General features: G+C 29.4%; 2 protein-coding genes and 1 long non-coding RNA gene across 3 annotated transcripts; 1 reads left to right on the top strand and 2 right to left on the bottom strand.

Moving 5' to 3' along the window:
* Positions 1-3,126: 3,126 nt before the first annotated feature.
* On the bottom strand, positions 3,127-3,855 carry LOC107925634 (uncharacterized). The gene is made up of 2 exons (XR_001692037.2): positions 3,758-3,855; positions 3,127-3,431 (listed from the first exon to the last, which is right to left on the bottom strand). It is a non-coding gene; the product is annotated as an uncharacterized lncRNA (long non-coding RNA).
* Positions 3,856-6,126: 2,271 nt separating this feature from the next.
* Positions 6,127-10,547, top strand: LOC107925506 (uncharacterized). Its single transcript, XM_016856225.2, has 12 exons — positions 6,127-6,632; positions 6,906-6,970; positions 7,098-7,170; positions 7,323-7,341; positions 7,704-7,823; positions 8,050-8,119; positions 8,684-8,727; positions 8,801-8,842; positions 9,083-9,142; positions 9,294-9,361; positions 10,106-10,163; positions 10,256-10,547. Exons 1-12 carry the CDS (start codon positions 6,310-6,312, stop codon positions 10,343-10,345), a joined length of 1,032 nt encoding a protein of 343 aa, XP_016711714.1. The 5' UTR covers positions 6,127-6,309; the 3' UTR covers positions 10,346-10,547.
* Positions 10,548-13,065: 2,518 nt separating this feature from the next.
* Positions 13,066-14,413, bottom strand: LOC107925695 (uncharacterized). Its single transcript, XM_016856412.2, has one exon. It carries the CDS (start codon positions 14,250-14,252, stop codon positions 13,413-13,415), a length of 840 nt encoding a protein of 279 aa, XP_016711901.1. The 5' UTR covers positions 14,253-14,413; the 3' UTR covers positions 13,066-13,412.
* Between the last annotated feature and the right edge of the window lie 1,156 nt (positions 14,414-15,569).

The raw sequence follows: 15,569 nt of genomic DNA, 5'->3' as shown, positions 1-15,569 counted from the left end.
GGATTGTAGTAAAGTTAAACTGTTCCAACCCACCCTAATTTGAAATTTAGTGTATTAAACAAGCAAATCGAAGACCAGCTACCAACAACTCATTTATATATGGTATCTAAAATGAGGTACTTCAAAATCATGTTAAAGTTGTTTGTCACCTTAATTAAGAGATAGGTCAAAGACTCGTCTTAGCTTGATGGTTAGTGTGCTCATCGTCTCTAGTAAAGTTTTAGTTTAAGTCACGCTAATCATATTATTGTTAGGGCTTTATTCTTCTTTTATAATTTACCAAAAAGAAAAAAAAAACAAAGATAAAAGACACCTACTTTATTGACAACATTTTCACTTGATGTACTAGCAGTAACAGAAAGTGTAATCAAATTTATACTTAGTTTTGGCTTGTTTTCAGGTGAAATCAATATGTTTAATATTGTTTTTAGTATTTTAAATAGGGTAAGCGAAATTTAATTCGATTTTAAATTTTTTTTTAAAATTTTGAATTAAATAGAATCTAGTTATTTAATTTTTTTGAATAAACTTGAATAAATAATTCGAGTTCGAGTCGAGTTAAATTTTATAATTCGAATAATTCAAATAGTTTAAATAAAATATTGGTATAAATACACTTTTGGTCCCTGTCAATTTTGAAAATGAGCAAATTAGTCTTTCTCTCAACAAAAATTACAAAAAAAATCAATATGTTTACAAAAATTCCAAAATGTATATTTTTTAAAAAAAATTACAGAAATTTAAAAATATTAAAAATTCTAAAGAATATATAAAAATTTTAAAAAATCTAAAATAATAATTTTTGGACTTAAATAAGTAAATTATCAATTAAAACTAAAATATCTTTTTTCCCCTCTTACTTTGTTTTTGAAAGAGTTTTAAAACATATATAGTTTCAAATTTAGGTGCTCTGCCATATAATTAGTTATATTATAATAAGGTTTTGATTTGACATGTTTAATTTTTTAAATTTAACTCAAACAATTTCATTTGATTCAACTCAACTTGAATTTTAGTTTACTCGACTCGATTCGAAATTTTTTAAATCAAGTTAGGATGATAAAATGAGACTCGTCAACTCAATTAACTCGAACAATTTTCACTTGATTTGATCGAACACTTACCTCAAATTTTAGATTTGAATTAGATAGAATAGTGTTATTTGTTTAATTCTAGTTAATTTTGCATATTTCTAGTTAATTCTACTTTAAACCATCATTTGTAATTTTTTACTCTGTAGTTCCATTAAATCGGAATTGTAATTAGTAGGATTTAAGTTTTCTTTACCTTCATTCTCAATTTTTGTCTGACAAGTCAAGTCTACAAAGGATTTAAAGGTCTTTTTGGATGAGTGGTATATTTATTTGCAGTTAGTGTAAAAACAATGATGGCGGTGAGATTAAACACTGTAACTATACTATAGCGTAAAAAAAAAACTAAACGCACTGCAATAAAGGTAAACACACATTAACTAAACCTTAAATTTAAGTTTTCAACATCTACATTTAATTAAGCATTTTTAAACATTGATCTTTTTTATATTTTGTAATTTATAATTTTGATTCTCATTGTTGGATGTTTTATTTGTGTTAGATCGTGTAAGTAATTTGTTATGTGATTAGATTGGTTAATTTAATGCATATTCATGATTGATGATGATTCTAATTAGTCATTCCAATCTAGTTTGTTAAGTAGTTTACAAGTGAGAGCTACAATCTAGTGGCAAGTTCTAAATCTAGAAGTGAGTTAAGAGACCGAGAGGGATTAAGATTAGTGCCCAAGTTTAGAGTTTAATCATTAATTCGTCAATTGAACCCACTAATCTCTTGCTTTTATACTTTTTAAAAAGGTTAAAATTGAGGTTTCTAGTTTAATTAATCATTAATTACTGATTGTATAATACGATATGTGTGTACATATGTATCAGACTTTGTTAATGTGTTTACTACTTAAAATGTAGAAAAAAATTTTAGGGGTCGAAATAAAATTTTAATTTTTACGATAGTAAAAATGTAATTTCACCATTTGAATAGCTTATATCTTTATAATTTTTAAAGGATTAAATCATTTTTTTTATCATTTTTAGGGGGTAAAATGTAATTTTACTTTTACTAATTTAAATATTTTAAAATTTTAAAGAACCTAAATAAAAAATTCCTATTTTAAGGAAATCAGGGTCCTGCTAGCCCCTGGCTACACCCCTAATATAGAGATTAGTTATTTTGTTTACTTGAGTTTACATTGTTAATGTTTTTTTCTACTTCGTCTAATTTTTATTTTCTATTATTGTATATTTGAATAAACAATCCAATTGGTTGAATTGAAAATTGATAATTTAATCAGTTTCTCAAAAATTTCAATCCATATTAATAAAATAAATAGTATTACAAAATTTAATTGGACTAAATTAGAGGTGTTAATGGGCCGGGTCAAGTCAAACTAAAAATTCAAGCCCATTTGCTAGGCTCGACCCGAAAATGGGCCTAAAATTTTACCCAAACACAACCTGGATAAAAATACTAAAACCCGAGCCCGGCCTACTCATATTAATTTTTTATATTATTTTTATATAATTTTTAAATATATATAATACATCAAAAATACTAAAAATATCAAAATAAATATTTCCAAATAAATTGAAAATAAATTTTTAAAAATATGTATACTTAAATAACACTAAGATAGATACAAACTTAACAAGCAAATGCCTGCAAAATAATAACAAAATTTAAAATTACCTCTAAAATAGTAACAAAACTAACAATAAAATAATAATTATATAATATTCAAACAATAACAACAAAATAGTAATAACATAATGGTAAAATGATAGCAAAATATGAAGAAAACAACATGAAAATATCATTAAAAAAATAGATTTTTTGTCATTTAGTGAATTTGGGCTGAGCTCGGGCCAAAATGCCTTACTAGAGGCCCAGCCTTTTTTTAAATGGGCCTTATTTTTTTGTATAAGCCCATTTTTTAAGTCTATATTTTTGCCCAAACCCTCTCACATTTCGAGCGCGCCTTTAGGCCGGGCCAGGTGGCCTGACCAATGAACAGGTTTAGACTAAATTCTTTTTAATAAAACTTTAACAATGGTTAAATTTAATTTAGCCATAATAATAAATTTAATAATCAACATTTTCATTTTTCGTCAATTTGGTCCTTATGTTTTTGAGTAAAATTTGATAACTAAACTTTTAAAAAGAGTAATCGCTTTTCTTTAACGAAAATGTTGACTAACATATTACATTTTTTAATAATATTGGCGTGACAATCCACACCTAACAGCCCAAAAGCCCACTACCTAAACCTATTTTCAGAAAAAGGACAAAACCCTAGCCCCCTAGCAACAAGTGGTGCCGCAACCTACCACTGTCAGAGCCTGAAGCCACCGCCGGCCACCATCACTCTGCCACCATCGCCTCCTGCAAGGAAAAGAAAGAAAAGACAGGAGCAGTTGAAATAGTAAAAATAAGATTTGTAAATCGGCTTTAAAAAGCCTGAATCATGAATGTAAAAGGAATTTTTTTTAATAGAAAAAAAAGGCAAATTCAAACAAAGAACCAAGCAAGCAGATCAAAAAATAAATTCATTGTGCAAAGGTTTTTTTTAGTTTACTTTTCTCTTCATTTTTTCTTCGAATATATATATATATTTCTTTTACTTTTCTTTTTAAAAAAGATATCATATATATACAGACATATATAAAAAAATAAAAGAAAATATAAATAAATAATTAAAAAAAACATACCTTTTGCCGGCGACGGCGGACGATGTGCTGACTTGCCGGAACCCAAGACTGACGAGGGCGTGTTGCAGAGAAAAAAGGGAGCCCTCCTTTTGTTTTTGAAGAGAATGAAGTAAAAATGATTTTTTTTAACGAAAATTTAGCTTTTATACCCACATAAAACGGCGTTGTTTTGAGCTTGAAGTTCAGACTCTAAAACGACGTTGTTTTATCCCTTTGCCCATGCACCAACCCGATTCGACCCGACCCACCAGCAGGATCCGTGTGTTTTTGGAAAAGGGGGAATTTGCACGCGTGGTCCTTCCTCCTTTTTATTGCTTTGTAATCAAGTTATTTGATTTTTCAATTTTGGCCTCGAATTTTGCCTAGATTCTAGTTCGGTCCCTACTGAAACTGTGCGTTTTGGGGGGAAAGGGATTATTTCCCTTTTGGTCTCCCCATGTTATGCGCGTGTTCGGGTAGGTCCCCCCTTTCTTTTTATTTTGAATTTCCCCCCAAACTTTCGGTTTTAAATTCAATTTAATCCTTTTTCGTTATTTTGATATTTTATTATTAAAACTAAGTGATTTTATCATTTACTTATTATTATTATTATTATCATTATACTTGTACTTATATTTATTTTATTCTAATGTCATTTTTATTACTATTTCCATTATTATTGTTATTATATATATACATATCTTTTTTACTATCGTTTTTTTTTCATACATATATTATTTATATTATTACTATTATTATTACTATTATTACTATTTCTTTTATGTCTATTTTTTTATATTATTATTATAATCTCGTTTCATTATTATCATTCTTATTAATACATTATTACTATTATTTTTATTTTTATTTTTATTACTATTACTTTATTATTATTACTACTACTGTTATTTTTATTAACATATTATTTTTTATCATATTATTATTTCCTATTTTTTATATATTATTATTATTATTAATGTACTATTATTTTCTATTTATTACTATTATATTTATTACTATTATTAATACTTTTTTTCTTTAGTACTATCACTATTATTATATTTATTTGTCTTATTAATGTACTGTTATTATTTCCTACTTAGCTATTATTATTATTATTATTATTTTTACTATTATAATTATTATTAATCTTTTATTATTCTCTTACATTGCTTGTTCGTTTTATTCCTCCATTTCTGTTCTCATCATTCTTATTGTGCGTTTTTTTTTTATTCTGTTATGTTCGTTTATATCGAAATTCATATTTGTTTGTTCATTCTTCGCTATTCCATTTTACCACGAATTTATATTAATTACCCGAAAAAAATAATTCTTTCGTAAAAGTGATATTTCGTATTTGAAAATTCGAGAAAATCGTGCCCTAACTTACTGGGTTTCGATTTTTCTCATTTAACCTAAATAACAGAATATTCTTTTAAAATCACTACGAGTTTTGAATAAAATGCTTATTCTCGAAGATACGAGGTGTTATGCCCTAACTTACTGGATATGACATATTGTTACCTCGAGATAAGATTTTTTGCAAATAAAGACAATATTCGATGTTTGAGAATTCGAGAAAACGTGCCCTAACTTACTGGGTTTCGATTTTTCTCGTTTACTCTAAATAATCGAATACCCTTTTAAAAAGTTAAAATACACGAATTTTAAATAAAAGGCAAGCTCATTCTCAACAGTTCGATATGTCGTGTCCTAACTTACTGGATGTGACATTTTATCACTTTGAGACGAGAAGGTCTTTAACGTTAGAGCTTTTTTTTTCAAAAAAGGGATTGTATTTCAAAGTCATTCAAGTTTTCAATTTTCGACACTTAGACACTAATTAATCAACTAAGTACCAATTTTTGGGCTTGACGAGGGTGATAATCCTTCCTCGTGCGTAACCGACTCCCGAACCCGTTTTTTTGAATTTCGCGGACCAAAATCATTGTTTAAATAAATCAAAATATTTATTAAAAACAACCACTTTTACGAGGTGACCCGATCACACCTCATCAAAAAGGATTGGTGGCGACTCCTCTATCCGTTTTCATTTTCAAAATAAAAAGTCGACTCCCGTTTTTCAAAAAAAATGGTTTCGACACACGTGTACTATATGCTGATATGACATTATTTGTTTTATGTATCATATTTATAAATAATTTAAAACTTGTTTAAAAAATTTAAAATTTAAATAAAAATAAAAAATTAACATAAATTACACGCAAATTACTATGTGAGTTACCATGTTTAAAATTTTAATTTTTTAATTAGTATTTCAATTAAAAAAATCTAATCAATTTTTTAATGGTCAAATTAAATTTTTGTTAAGACCTAAATTTAAAAAAAAACTTTAAAGAATAAATTTATTATTATCTCTTAAATTTTGTACAATCAATGTCGCGTCCTTGTTGCCTTACCCGTCACAGTCTATGTCTTGTCACAACTGAAAACAAGGACAACAATGGATCCCCCGTTTTCCTGGTTTCACAACCACCACTCCCCAACGAAAACACAAACTTTCATTCTCTCACACAAATATCTCATCAAGCAAAAACCTTAGGGAATAAAACATGGCGGTGGCGGGAATCCTTAACATCCCCAAACTCCCACTTTTCTCGTCGCTTCCTTTGCGTAAACAATCAAGGCCACTTTCCATTTCCATTAAAGCCTCAAATTCCCAAACCAGTACCAAAGAAGAAGAAAACCCAAGCTTTTCTTCTTCTTCTTCTTCTTCTTCTTCTACTACTAGTACAGCTACAACTTTTGCTCCTCCTCCCAACTTCAAGCCGCCAGAGCCAAAGCCATTTGCAATTAGGCCCGACAAGACTTGGGATGTTGTTGGGGCATCTCTTGCTTTGTTCTTTCGGTTGGGAACTGGTGTTTTTGTTTCTGGGTATGTATGATCCCTTCTTTTGTTTAGTTTAGTTTCTAAGTGTGATTCTTAAGGGTTGAAAAGGGATGGGATGATGACTTTAGTTATGTGGAAACTGGGATTAGTTTAAAATACTTCTAAATAGCAGCTTTTAGATATTATGAATAAGTAAAATTAAGGATTATCAAGTTGAATTAATTGGAAATTTTGTTAATGATAATCAATTATTAGGGGCATAGGCTGTAATTGTGCCACTTCTTTTGATGAAATTTGTATCTTCTTGTACTGTGGCAGCTATTCAGCATCTTTAGTTTCTGAGAAGGAGATTCCACCAGGCCAATATTCTTTAGAACTAGGAGGTATGGGGTTAAATTCTTTCGTTTCATTTCCTTACTTCTCTGTGACATTTTGTCAAATACCTGGTGCAAGTTAAATAGTTCTCAAATCGAATGGCTAAATGTTGATAATCATAGCTATATTTAACAGGCTCGAAGGTGAAAGAGACATCGAAGATAGGCCGTCGTCCGGAGAAGCCTATCGAGATATATGAGTTCGAAGGGTAACTTACCCTTCATCATTTGTCAATCTGGATAGCTTTTTTACCCTTTATTCTTGAATTTAATTTTTCACGTTTCATCTGATGAAGATTGACTCTTATGTGTTTCTTTTTTTCGTAAAATAACGGATAATGCGGACTGCCTGCAACTCCAGTTGTCCATTTTGTCGAAAGGTAGTATATAATCGACATCTATTAATTCTTCTTTTCACTTCTATCGCATTCAATAGTCGGGTTCCACTTCTTACACGACCTAGATGTGTCCATTTAACATGACCGGAGGATTACAGGCATTAACATCTAGTTATTGATGCATAGCATCATCCTTCTAATTAGTGATAGGATAGCTATACTCCCCGAAATACGACCTTTTTCTCCTTTTTTTCCATAATGAAGCATTAGTTCAAACTAGGGTCACTAAGCATTATGTATGAGGTTCATAATAAAACTTCGGTTTTTTCCTCTGAACCTATTACCGAAATCATAATCCGTGATATTTTTTGTGTTTTAGACCGACAAATTTTATTAATACACAGGTTAGGGAAATTGTTGCAGTTTTGGATATTGATGTTCTGTTTTATCCTTGCCCCAAAAATGGTCCGAATTTTCGTCCCAAAGTTGCACAGATGGGTGGAAAGCAGCAGTTCCCTTACATGGTTAGATATCTTTCCTCTGCTCCACTTCTTCTCACTTCATTAATCCTTGGTTAAATTACAAAACGAGCCCCTGAATTTCACCATTTTCTAAGCAAGTCCTTGTGCTTTTATTGTACTCAAATGAAATCTTGGCTAAATTACTTGTATTTAAAAAGCCATTGAATTGGTACTGAAAAGAGTGATATAAAGTGGGAGTTCAGCTTTAATATTTGTTTTTGGGTTTCAGGTTGATCCAAATACAGGAGTTGCCATGTATGAATCAGATGACATAATAAAGTATCTGGTCGAAAAATATGGTACATGTAGTTAGATCTACGTACTACAGTTCTGCTTCTTCTATTTCTTGGTTAATGTAAGGATCATAGCTGTGGATATACCTAGACTCGATGCATATACGTAGTCTTCCGTTTTTGTACTAATGTAGTTGCTTTCTGTTTTTCAATTGGCATTTTAGAGTATTCTAGAAAATGAGTTTCCTTACTTCTTCTAAGGTTAACGGTTATCCATGTAACATGTCTTGATTCTCATCTCTTCCAGGCTAATTTGTATATAAGATATCTCGAAATTCTTGTTTTACATTTTAGTTTCTTAGTAACATTGTTACATCTACATACTACGGTTATGTTCCTTCTATTTCTTGGTAAACCTATGTATGATATTTTCATAAATCTATGCGCAATACATACATGTATTCTTCAGATTTTATACTGATCGAGCTGTTTTCGTGTTTTTGATTACTACCTACTCTAGACTGATCTGTATAAAAGATATCTCGAAATTCTCGGCTTATGTTTTAGTTTCTTAGTAACTTAGTTCGCTATAGTCACTGACTGATCTCTGTGTGTTCTCTCGTGTTTTAGGTGATGGAAGTGTCCCTTTCATGCTATCACTCGGTCTATTGACGGTCAGTAACTGTTCTTATTATAATTTTTGCCACTCTCAATGAAATCTTCATAATTCTTTTTTGTTGGTTGCAGACATTGACAGCAGGATTTGCAATGATAGGTCGGATGGGAAGGGTAAGACAGATCGTAAAATTACCACATAAGTTTGATGCTAAAATTACCAAAGATCGTAAATCTTCATAATTCTTTTTTATTACATTTTGAAGATATAGGTGAAGAAACTCTTTTTTTTATTATTTTCCGATTTCTTATGCGTCATGAACTTGCTTATTTGTCAAAGAAATTGTGCTAAAATTACCACATAAGTTTGATGCTTTTCGGCAGACACTGTAAATCTGAACTTGTTTTACGCAGGGAAATTCCTACACGCCATCAAAATTGCCTCCCAAGCCACTCGAGATATGGTCATACGAGGTATTAAACTATTAAAAAGAATCTCGATTTTTTTGTTGATATTTATGTTTAGTGATTCAGTTCCTTCTCTAAAATGCATGGCAACTACCATTTCTTTTTAATAGTTTAAATATGTAAACAAGTTCCGGCTCTTTTTCTTTTTGCCGTTTAGGGTTCTCCATTCTGTAAGATTATACGAGAAGTGCTGGTAGAATTAGAGTTACCGCACATTCAGCGCAGGTAATTTCCCAAGATCTTTCTCAACTCAATTTGGTCAATCTTCTTACAACCATCGTATTTTCTTGTATGTTAATGATCCATGAACTGATCATGCTTGTTTACCTAAACTCTAATTTCAACAACAACGGCATCTTACCTGTCTGAGCTGCTTGCAAATGTTTACCTTGAGATTTTTCATACAAGTCTAGTAAGATCAGACAAGCCACTGTGAATAAGTTTTTCTTGTATCACAACTGTTTGATGGACAACTCATGATGATCATCATCATTTCCATCATTCCTATGCGAATTTGATCGACATGCTTGCCCTTTATTCATTTATGCATATGCATTAAATGAGTTGCACCAAGACATGGTACTAGACAATTTTTACTAATTCATCATTTTCTATGAAAACCCACCATGTTTGTTTACCTAAACTCTAATTTCAACAACAACGGCGTCTTACCTGTCTGAGCTGTTTGCTCTTTCGATGCTTTTGTTATATATATATAAGGCCAAATGTTTACCTTAAGATGTTTCATACAAGTCTAGTAAGAACAGACAAGCCATTGTGAATAAGTTTTTCTTGCATCACAACTGTTTGATGGACAAATCATGATGGTGATCATCATTTCCATCGTTCCCGTGCAGATTTGATCAACACACATGCCCTTTATTCATTTATGCATATACATTAACATGGTTGCACCAAGACATGGTACTAGACAATTTGTTACTAATTCATCATTTTCTCTTCAATCAGTTGTGCTCGAGGCAGCCCGAAACGGCAGATCCTTTATGAGAAAGCCGGACATTTTCAGGTATCTTTATGATTTTCTCAACAAGTTTCAACATCTATAAAGCTCATTTTTCATGATTTGGCAATGTATATGTATATATACATGGTTGGCAGGTACCTTATTTAGAAGATCCAAATACTGGAGTTCAAATGTTTGAAAGTGCAGAAATAGTGGAGTATTTAAGAGCAACTTATGCTCAATAATCATCGGGTCTGTTGAATATGTTCTTTCAAGTTTGGTTCATTTGCTTAGCCTTAATTCAAGTAATGCCGGACGGGATCGGATTTGACTAGAGATCTTAGGTTCGAGTTATGTTACTCCCTTTGTATCAAATCAAAAGGAAAATGAAGTTAGTTAACTATATACCTATTTTATTATTAATACGAAAAGTGCTTCAATATGCCACTTAATTGTCTATATATTTATTCTTTAGATCTTAATAACATCGGGCATTGATCAGTGGTGGATCTTGACGTTAAAATTCGAGTATCAAACTAAATTTTTAAAAAAATTTGGAGAATTTAATGAGAATATTTTAAAATTTTGGTTTGTTTAATTAAAACTTTCAAAAAATTTAAGACTGAATAAAAAAATTTTAAAAATTTGAAAGGTTTAATGAGAAATTTTAAAAGTGTCAAAAATTTTGACAAAATTTGAAGGCGAGTCAAATCTAATGCATTGAAAAACTATTTTTATGTGGTAGAGAATTGAAAGAAGTGAAAATATTTTAAATTTTAACATGAAATGTCATTTTCTAAATTTAAAAAGAAAAATAAAGTGAAAAATGGGACTATGAATAAGACATTTAAGGTAGTCAAAAGGTTATAAACCATTTTCCTAATGCCATCCACTTTAGCAGTCAACAATTTCCACATTGTTCAGATAAGAATTAAATGAAAATTAGAATGTATATAGTAGTTATAATATTTTTTTTCTTAAGAAAAAGATTTTTTTTTATTTGGGTAAATTACACCCGGTTTTAGTTTTCGTCATTTAATTTCAAAAAGTTACAAAATGGACATTAAACTATTCGAAAGTTTTCATTTAACTCATTGGACTGTTAAAATTGTTGTTGTATGACTTTCTCTTTTCGCACCACCTAGACTAATTGAAAGCTCTCCTCTTTTTTTTATAGTTCAATTTTTTTTTCATAAAACAACTTTGAACAATACTATCAACTGAACTTAAATGATTAAAACATAAACTTTTACGAACATTTTTTTTCTTTTTCACAATATTTTTTAACCCTTTTTTTTCACTAAATTCAAACATTTTAATTTTGCATAACTATCTTTAAAAAATTACTCATTGATATTTTTTTAATAAAATCTATCTATTTATAAATTAGGTTGTAGTTTTGTTGGTATTACTATTATTACAATAATTAAGAGAATATGAGTTCGAGTGCATTTTAACGCATTTTTCTCCAAATCTAATATTAAGGAAAGACTACGAGTAAAAATAGACATTTTATTAAAGGGTTAGTATTCATTAGCAGTATATTTTTTTTTTATTCCAAAAGCAACTTTAAAAAAATTGTCAAATAACTCCATTTTTTTAACTCTCTAACTTTGCTTGCAGAGTTTGAAAGCCCTACTGATAGTATATCAAATATTTTTCCTTTATTAAAAAAATAATCATTTATGCATGAAGTTAACTTTAAAAATTAATAAAATATAAAATTTTGAATTCAAAATAATATAATTTCTTATAGTACTAATATTTGACTTATATTTTGTTTGTTTCTTTCACTTAATTCTTGATATCAAACTATTTATTATTACTATAATATTTTTTAGAATAAATTAGAATTACAATATAATTAATAAAATTAGACTAATAATAAAAAAATCTATAAATAACAAAGACACTATAAAACTTGAAGCTTATTTTTTATTTTTATTATTATTAAACACATTTTTCACATCAATCATGTTTCTTCAAAATACTTATATTATAATCTTATTAACATCAATTCAATTAAAAACTAATAAAATAAATATTAATTTTTATTTTTTCATATTTTTAATAAATAAATATTATAATAGAATTTGAACGAAAGATATAAATTTTGAACTTTCAACTTAACAAGTTAAAAGTCAACCAAGACTTCACTTAATTTTAATATAAAATTTTTATAAATATATCTTCGAGTGAGTGGAGCAAAAAAATTTCAAGTTAATCAAGTTGAGAAGTCCTATTTTATTTGATTAACTTGATTTGAAATTTTTTTCGAATTGAATCGAGTGAAATTGTTTGAATTAAATTAAAAAATTAAACATGTCAAATTAAAATCTTGTTACGATATAACTAATTTTATGTTAGAGCACATAAGTTTAAAACATTATTTATTTAAAAACTTTTTCAAAACAAAATAATAACAAAAAATACTTTGGTATAATAAACTTGAATTATTAATTAACTTATTTAAATCTCAAAATTATCATTCTAGAAATTTTTTAACTTTCTTTATATATTTTTAATTTTGTTTTAAATTTTTTTAATTTTTTTAATTTTTTTTGTTGAGAAAAATTAATTTGTTCACTTTTAAATTTCACAGAGACTAAAAGGGTATGTATACCAATCTCTGTTATTTAAATTATTCATATTGTAAAAATAATTCTATTCAAACTCGAATTAATTAATTCGGTTAACTCAAAATTCGGAAAAAATTTAAATTTTCGAATTGAATCCCTAAATATGTCTTTATATACAATTATTTTCACCCGCCATAAAAACTAGTACTCTACATGCCCTTAAGAATGTAAAACTCTTGATACTTCCTTTGCCTTTTCCTTCGAAAATAGATAGTTAAATATACTTTGCTATAAATGAAATTTTAATTTTTATATTTATGACATAATTCAATCTCTTTTAAGTTAGAATTTATGATAAATGATAAAAAAAATATTCACAGAGAATATAAAATTTTACATGGTTGTTTTGAAGTTTTTATTAAAATAACAAAAGCAAGATTACAGAAAAACGCTTATGAGCATCATCCTAGTGACGGTACTATAAAATGAAATCAAACTTTTTTTTTTTTTTTTTGGTTTTTTAGAGAGAGAGAAAAGCGTGGAAATTTTGAAAATTAAATGTGTTTGTTTTGGTTTTTTACCTTCAAAGGAAACCGCTAATTTATCATGCCACGCCACCACGAAGGAAGTTTAGCGCATTAGGCGGGACCAGCAAGTTACCAACTACGACCAAAAACCAAACCCACGACCTTAACTATGGCCCACCACTCAGGGAACCGGTTCTCCACACGGTTCAGATTAACGTCTCCGATCTCCTACCCGACGAGAACCGCTTCATTCCACCTAGACTGACTGGCTCTGCAACCGGTCCACTCTCAGCTATTTCAGGAGCTACATTCAATACGTCATCACCATCATCCGGCGGCAAACGAGACCTAATGTCACTGTCTCGCGGCGGCGACAGTGTTAATGGCAGAGCGTGTGACTCACGTGCTTTACCATTGCACCGGAAAATAGCACGGAAACTCGAGAAGAAACCGCTCCCTGCCCTCGTTGTTTTCTTTTTAACTGTTTCGATTCCAGCTGATTTTTGGCGGTTCTTTTTAATTCGGCGATTACGGTCTCGTTTCGATCTGACTCTTCCCATGCAAGAAACTTTAGGCGAAGAAGGTTCAATGACGGGCGGATCCGATTTAACCGAACCGGATCGTTTAGGAAACAATCTGGTGTTTCCAGGCTTCCGGTTCTTTGTTTCAACAAAGCAAGATTTCTGTGGTTTCGGTAATCCGAGGATCGAAGCCTTAGATTTTCTCAAAGAAAAGCGTTGAGAATTCGGAACTGAGTTGAGATTAGGATTAAGATTTGTAGAGTTCGAAACGGAGTTCCGTTTCTGCGAATCTTTCCGTTCTAGAAAAGCGTTGCTATCGAACCAGACGAGCTCAGCGTCTTTGGACAACAAAAACGATTCTGGCGGAAAATCCGGAGGGGTTTCTTCTTCGAGAAGTTTCTCCGCCGTGTGGAGGCAGTCGTCGTAGTCGCCTTCGGTGGTTGTTAAAGTCTCGCAGACAATTTTGTTGTCGCAAGAGCCGCAAGCACAGGCGGAAACGAGGGTTTCCAGATTGCCCTGTGGCATTATACGAACACTTTAAACCTTGAAAAAGAATTAGAGAAAATTTGAGAGAGAAGAGGGTAGTTTTGAGGAGATTTATATAAAAAATATATATTCTTTTTAATTGTGGAAAATTTAGAGTGAGAAACTGAGTTTTGGAGGGAGAGTCTTCAACGTTATCGACTACTCCAGTTATATTTTATAAGATGGAAAAATTATTTGTTAATTGCTAGCCGAGTTTTTAAATTCGATAAATAAAATTAGATGTAGACAAATGTCGTTTAATAAATTATTAAAAATAAATTTTTATTATGTGTTTCTTTGATAATATAAGTATTTATATATGAATTAAAATACCGGTAAATAATCTCAAATGTCACTAAATTAATTATAAATAAGTTTACGTTTTGGTCACCCAACTTCAAAAAGTTACAAAATAGTTACTAACTATTTGAAAATTTTCATTTAAATCATTAGATTGTTAAAATCGTTGTTGTATAGTCTTCTTTGTTCACACAGCCTACATCAATCGCAAGCTCTTATTTTCCGTCTTTTCTACAGTTTAGTTTTTTTTCCATGAAATAATTTTGAACGTCACGAATCTGTGAACCAAAGTCAAACAACTTTCTTTTTCAATCTCTTATGCAAACCGTTAGATCGACTTGGATCTAAGATATGTTCCTCTAGTCTTTTATGGGTATTGATCAATCAAATCAATTGCAGTTGTCGCTTGAGACTCACTAGCCAAACTTCAAAAAAAAAATCAACAATCTAATGACTCAAATAAAAGCTTTCAGTGACTAAAATGTAAATTTATTAATAATTTAGTTCCATCCTTAAAATAGAAGTGGACTTATGGGAAAAATGAGAAGAAAAAAAAGGAAACAGGGAGTTCCCACGTCCCACTTTTTTTTTCTTAATTTTATTAAAAATTAATTATTATTCATATTTAAAATTTTTTTTTATTAGGCTAAAAAAAAATATATGTAAGTACAGCTAAAATTCATAATTTGATAAACTTATACCCAACATATTGAAAGATAAGATAATATAGTAGTAATTGATATTAATTTCAAAGTCAATACTTTCACTAAAAGGAATTTCTAAGCATTAAATTTTATTATAATTTATCATCCAAATCTCAATATTTAAAATTATTTTCTCATTATAAAATATAATTTATTATAAAAATTGTCTTTATTTCAGGGAAAAAAATTGTTTTCATTTTATTTTACTTAAAATTAAAATAAACCAAAATTAATAAAATAACTGAATAATCAAATCCTTAAATAAAATTCAAATTAACATAAGATTAGGTAATTTATTACTGATTGACTCTTA

Source organism: Gossypium hirsutum, chromosome A01 (assembly GCF_007990345.1).
Source record: "Gossypium hirsutum isolate 1008001.06 chromosome A01, Gossypium_hirsutum_v2.1, whole genome shotgun sequence".
Classification (NCBI taxonomy): Eukaryota; Viridiplantae; Streptophyta; class Magnoliopsida; order Malvales; family Malvaceae; genus Gossypium; species Gossypium hirsutum.
This window is presented reverse-complemented; position numbering and strand designations above follow the sequence as displayed.

Bases quoted from the DNA above. Each gene is read 5' to 3' on its own strand.
- LOC107925506 (XM_016856225.2), top strand. From the start codon at position 6,310: ATGGCGGTGGCGGGAATCCTTAACATCCCCAAACTCCCACTTTTCTCG. The intron at 6,633-6,905 runs GTATGTATGATC...GTACTGTGGCAG, and splicing joins ACTGGTGTTTTTGTTTCTGG to CTATTCAGCATCTTTAGTTT. The intron at 10,164-10,255 runs GTATCTTTATGA...CATGGTTGGCAG, and splicing joins AGAAAGCCGGACATTTTCAG to GTACCTTATTTAGAAGATCC.
- LOC107925695 (XM_016856412.2), bottom strand. From the start codon at position 14,252: ATGCCACAGGGCAATCTGGAAACCCTCGTTTCCGCCTGTGCTTGCGGC.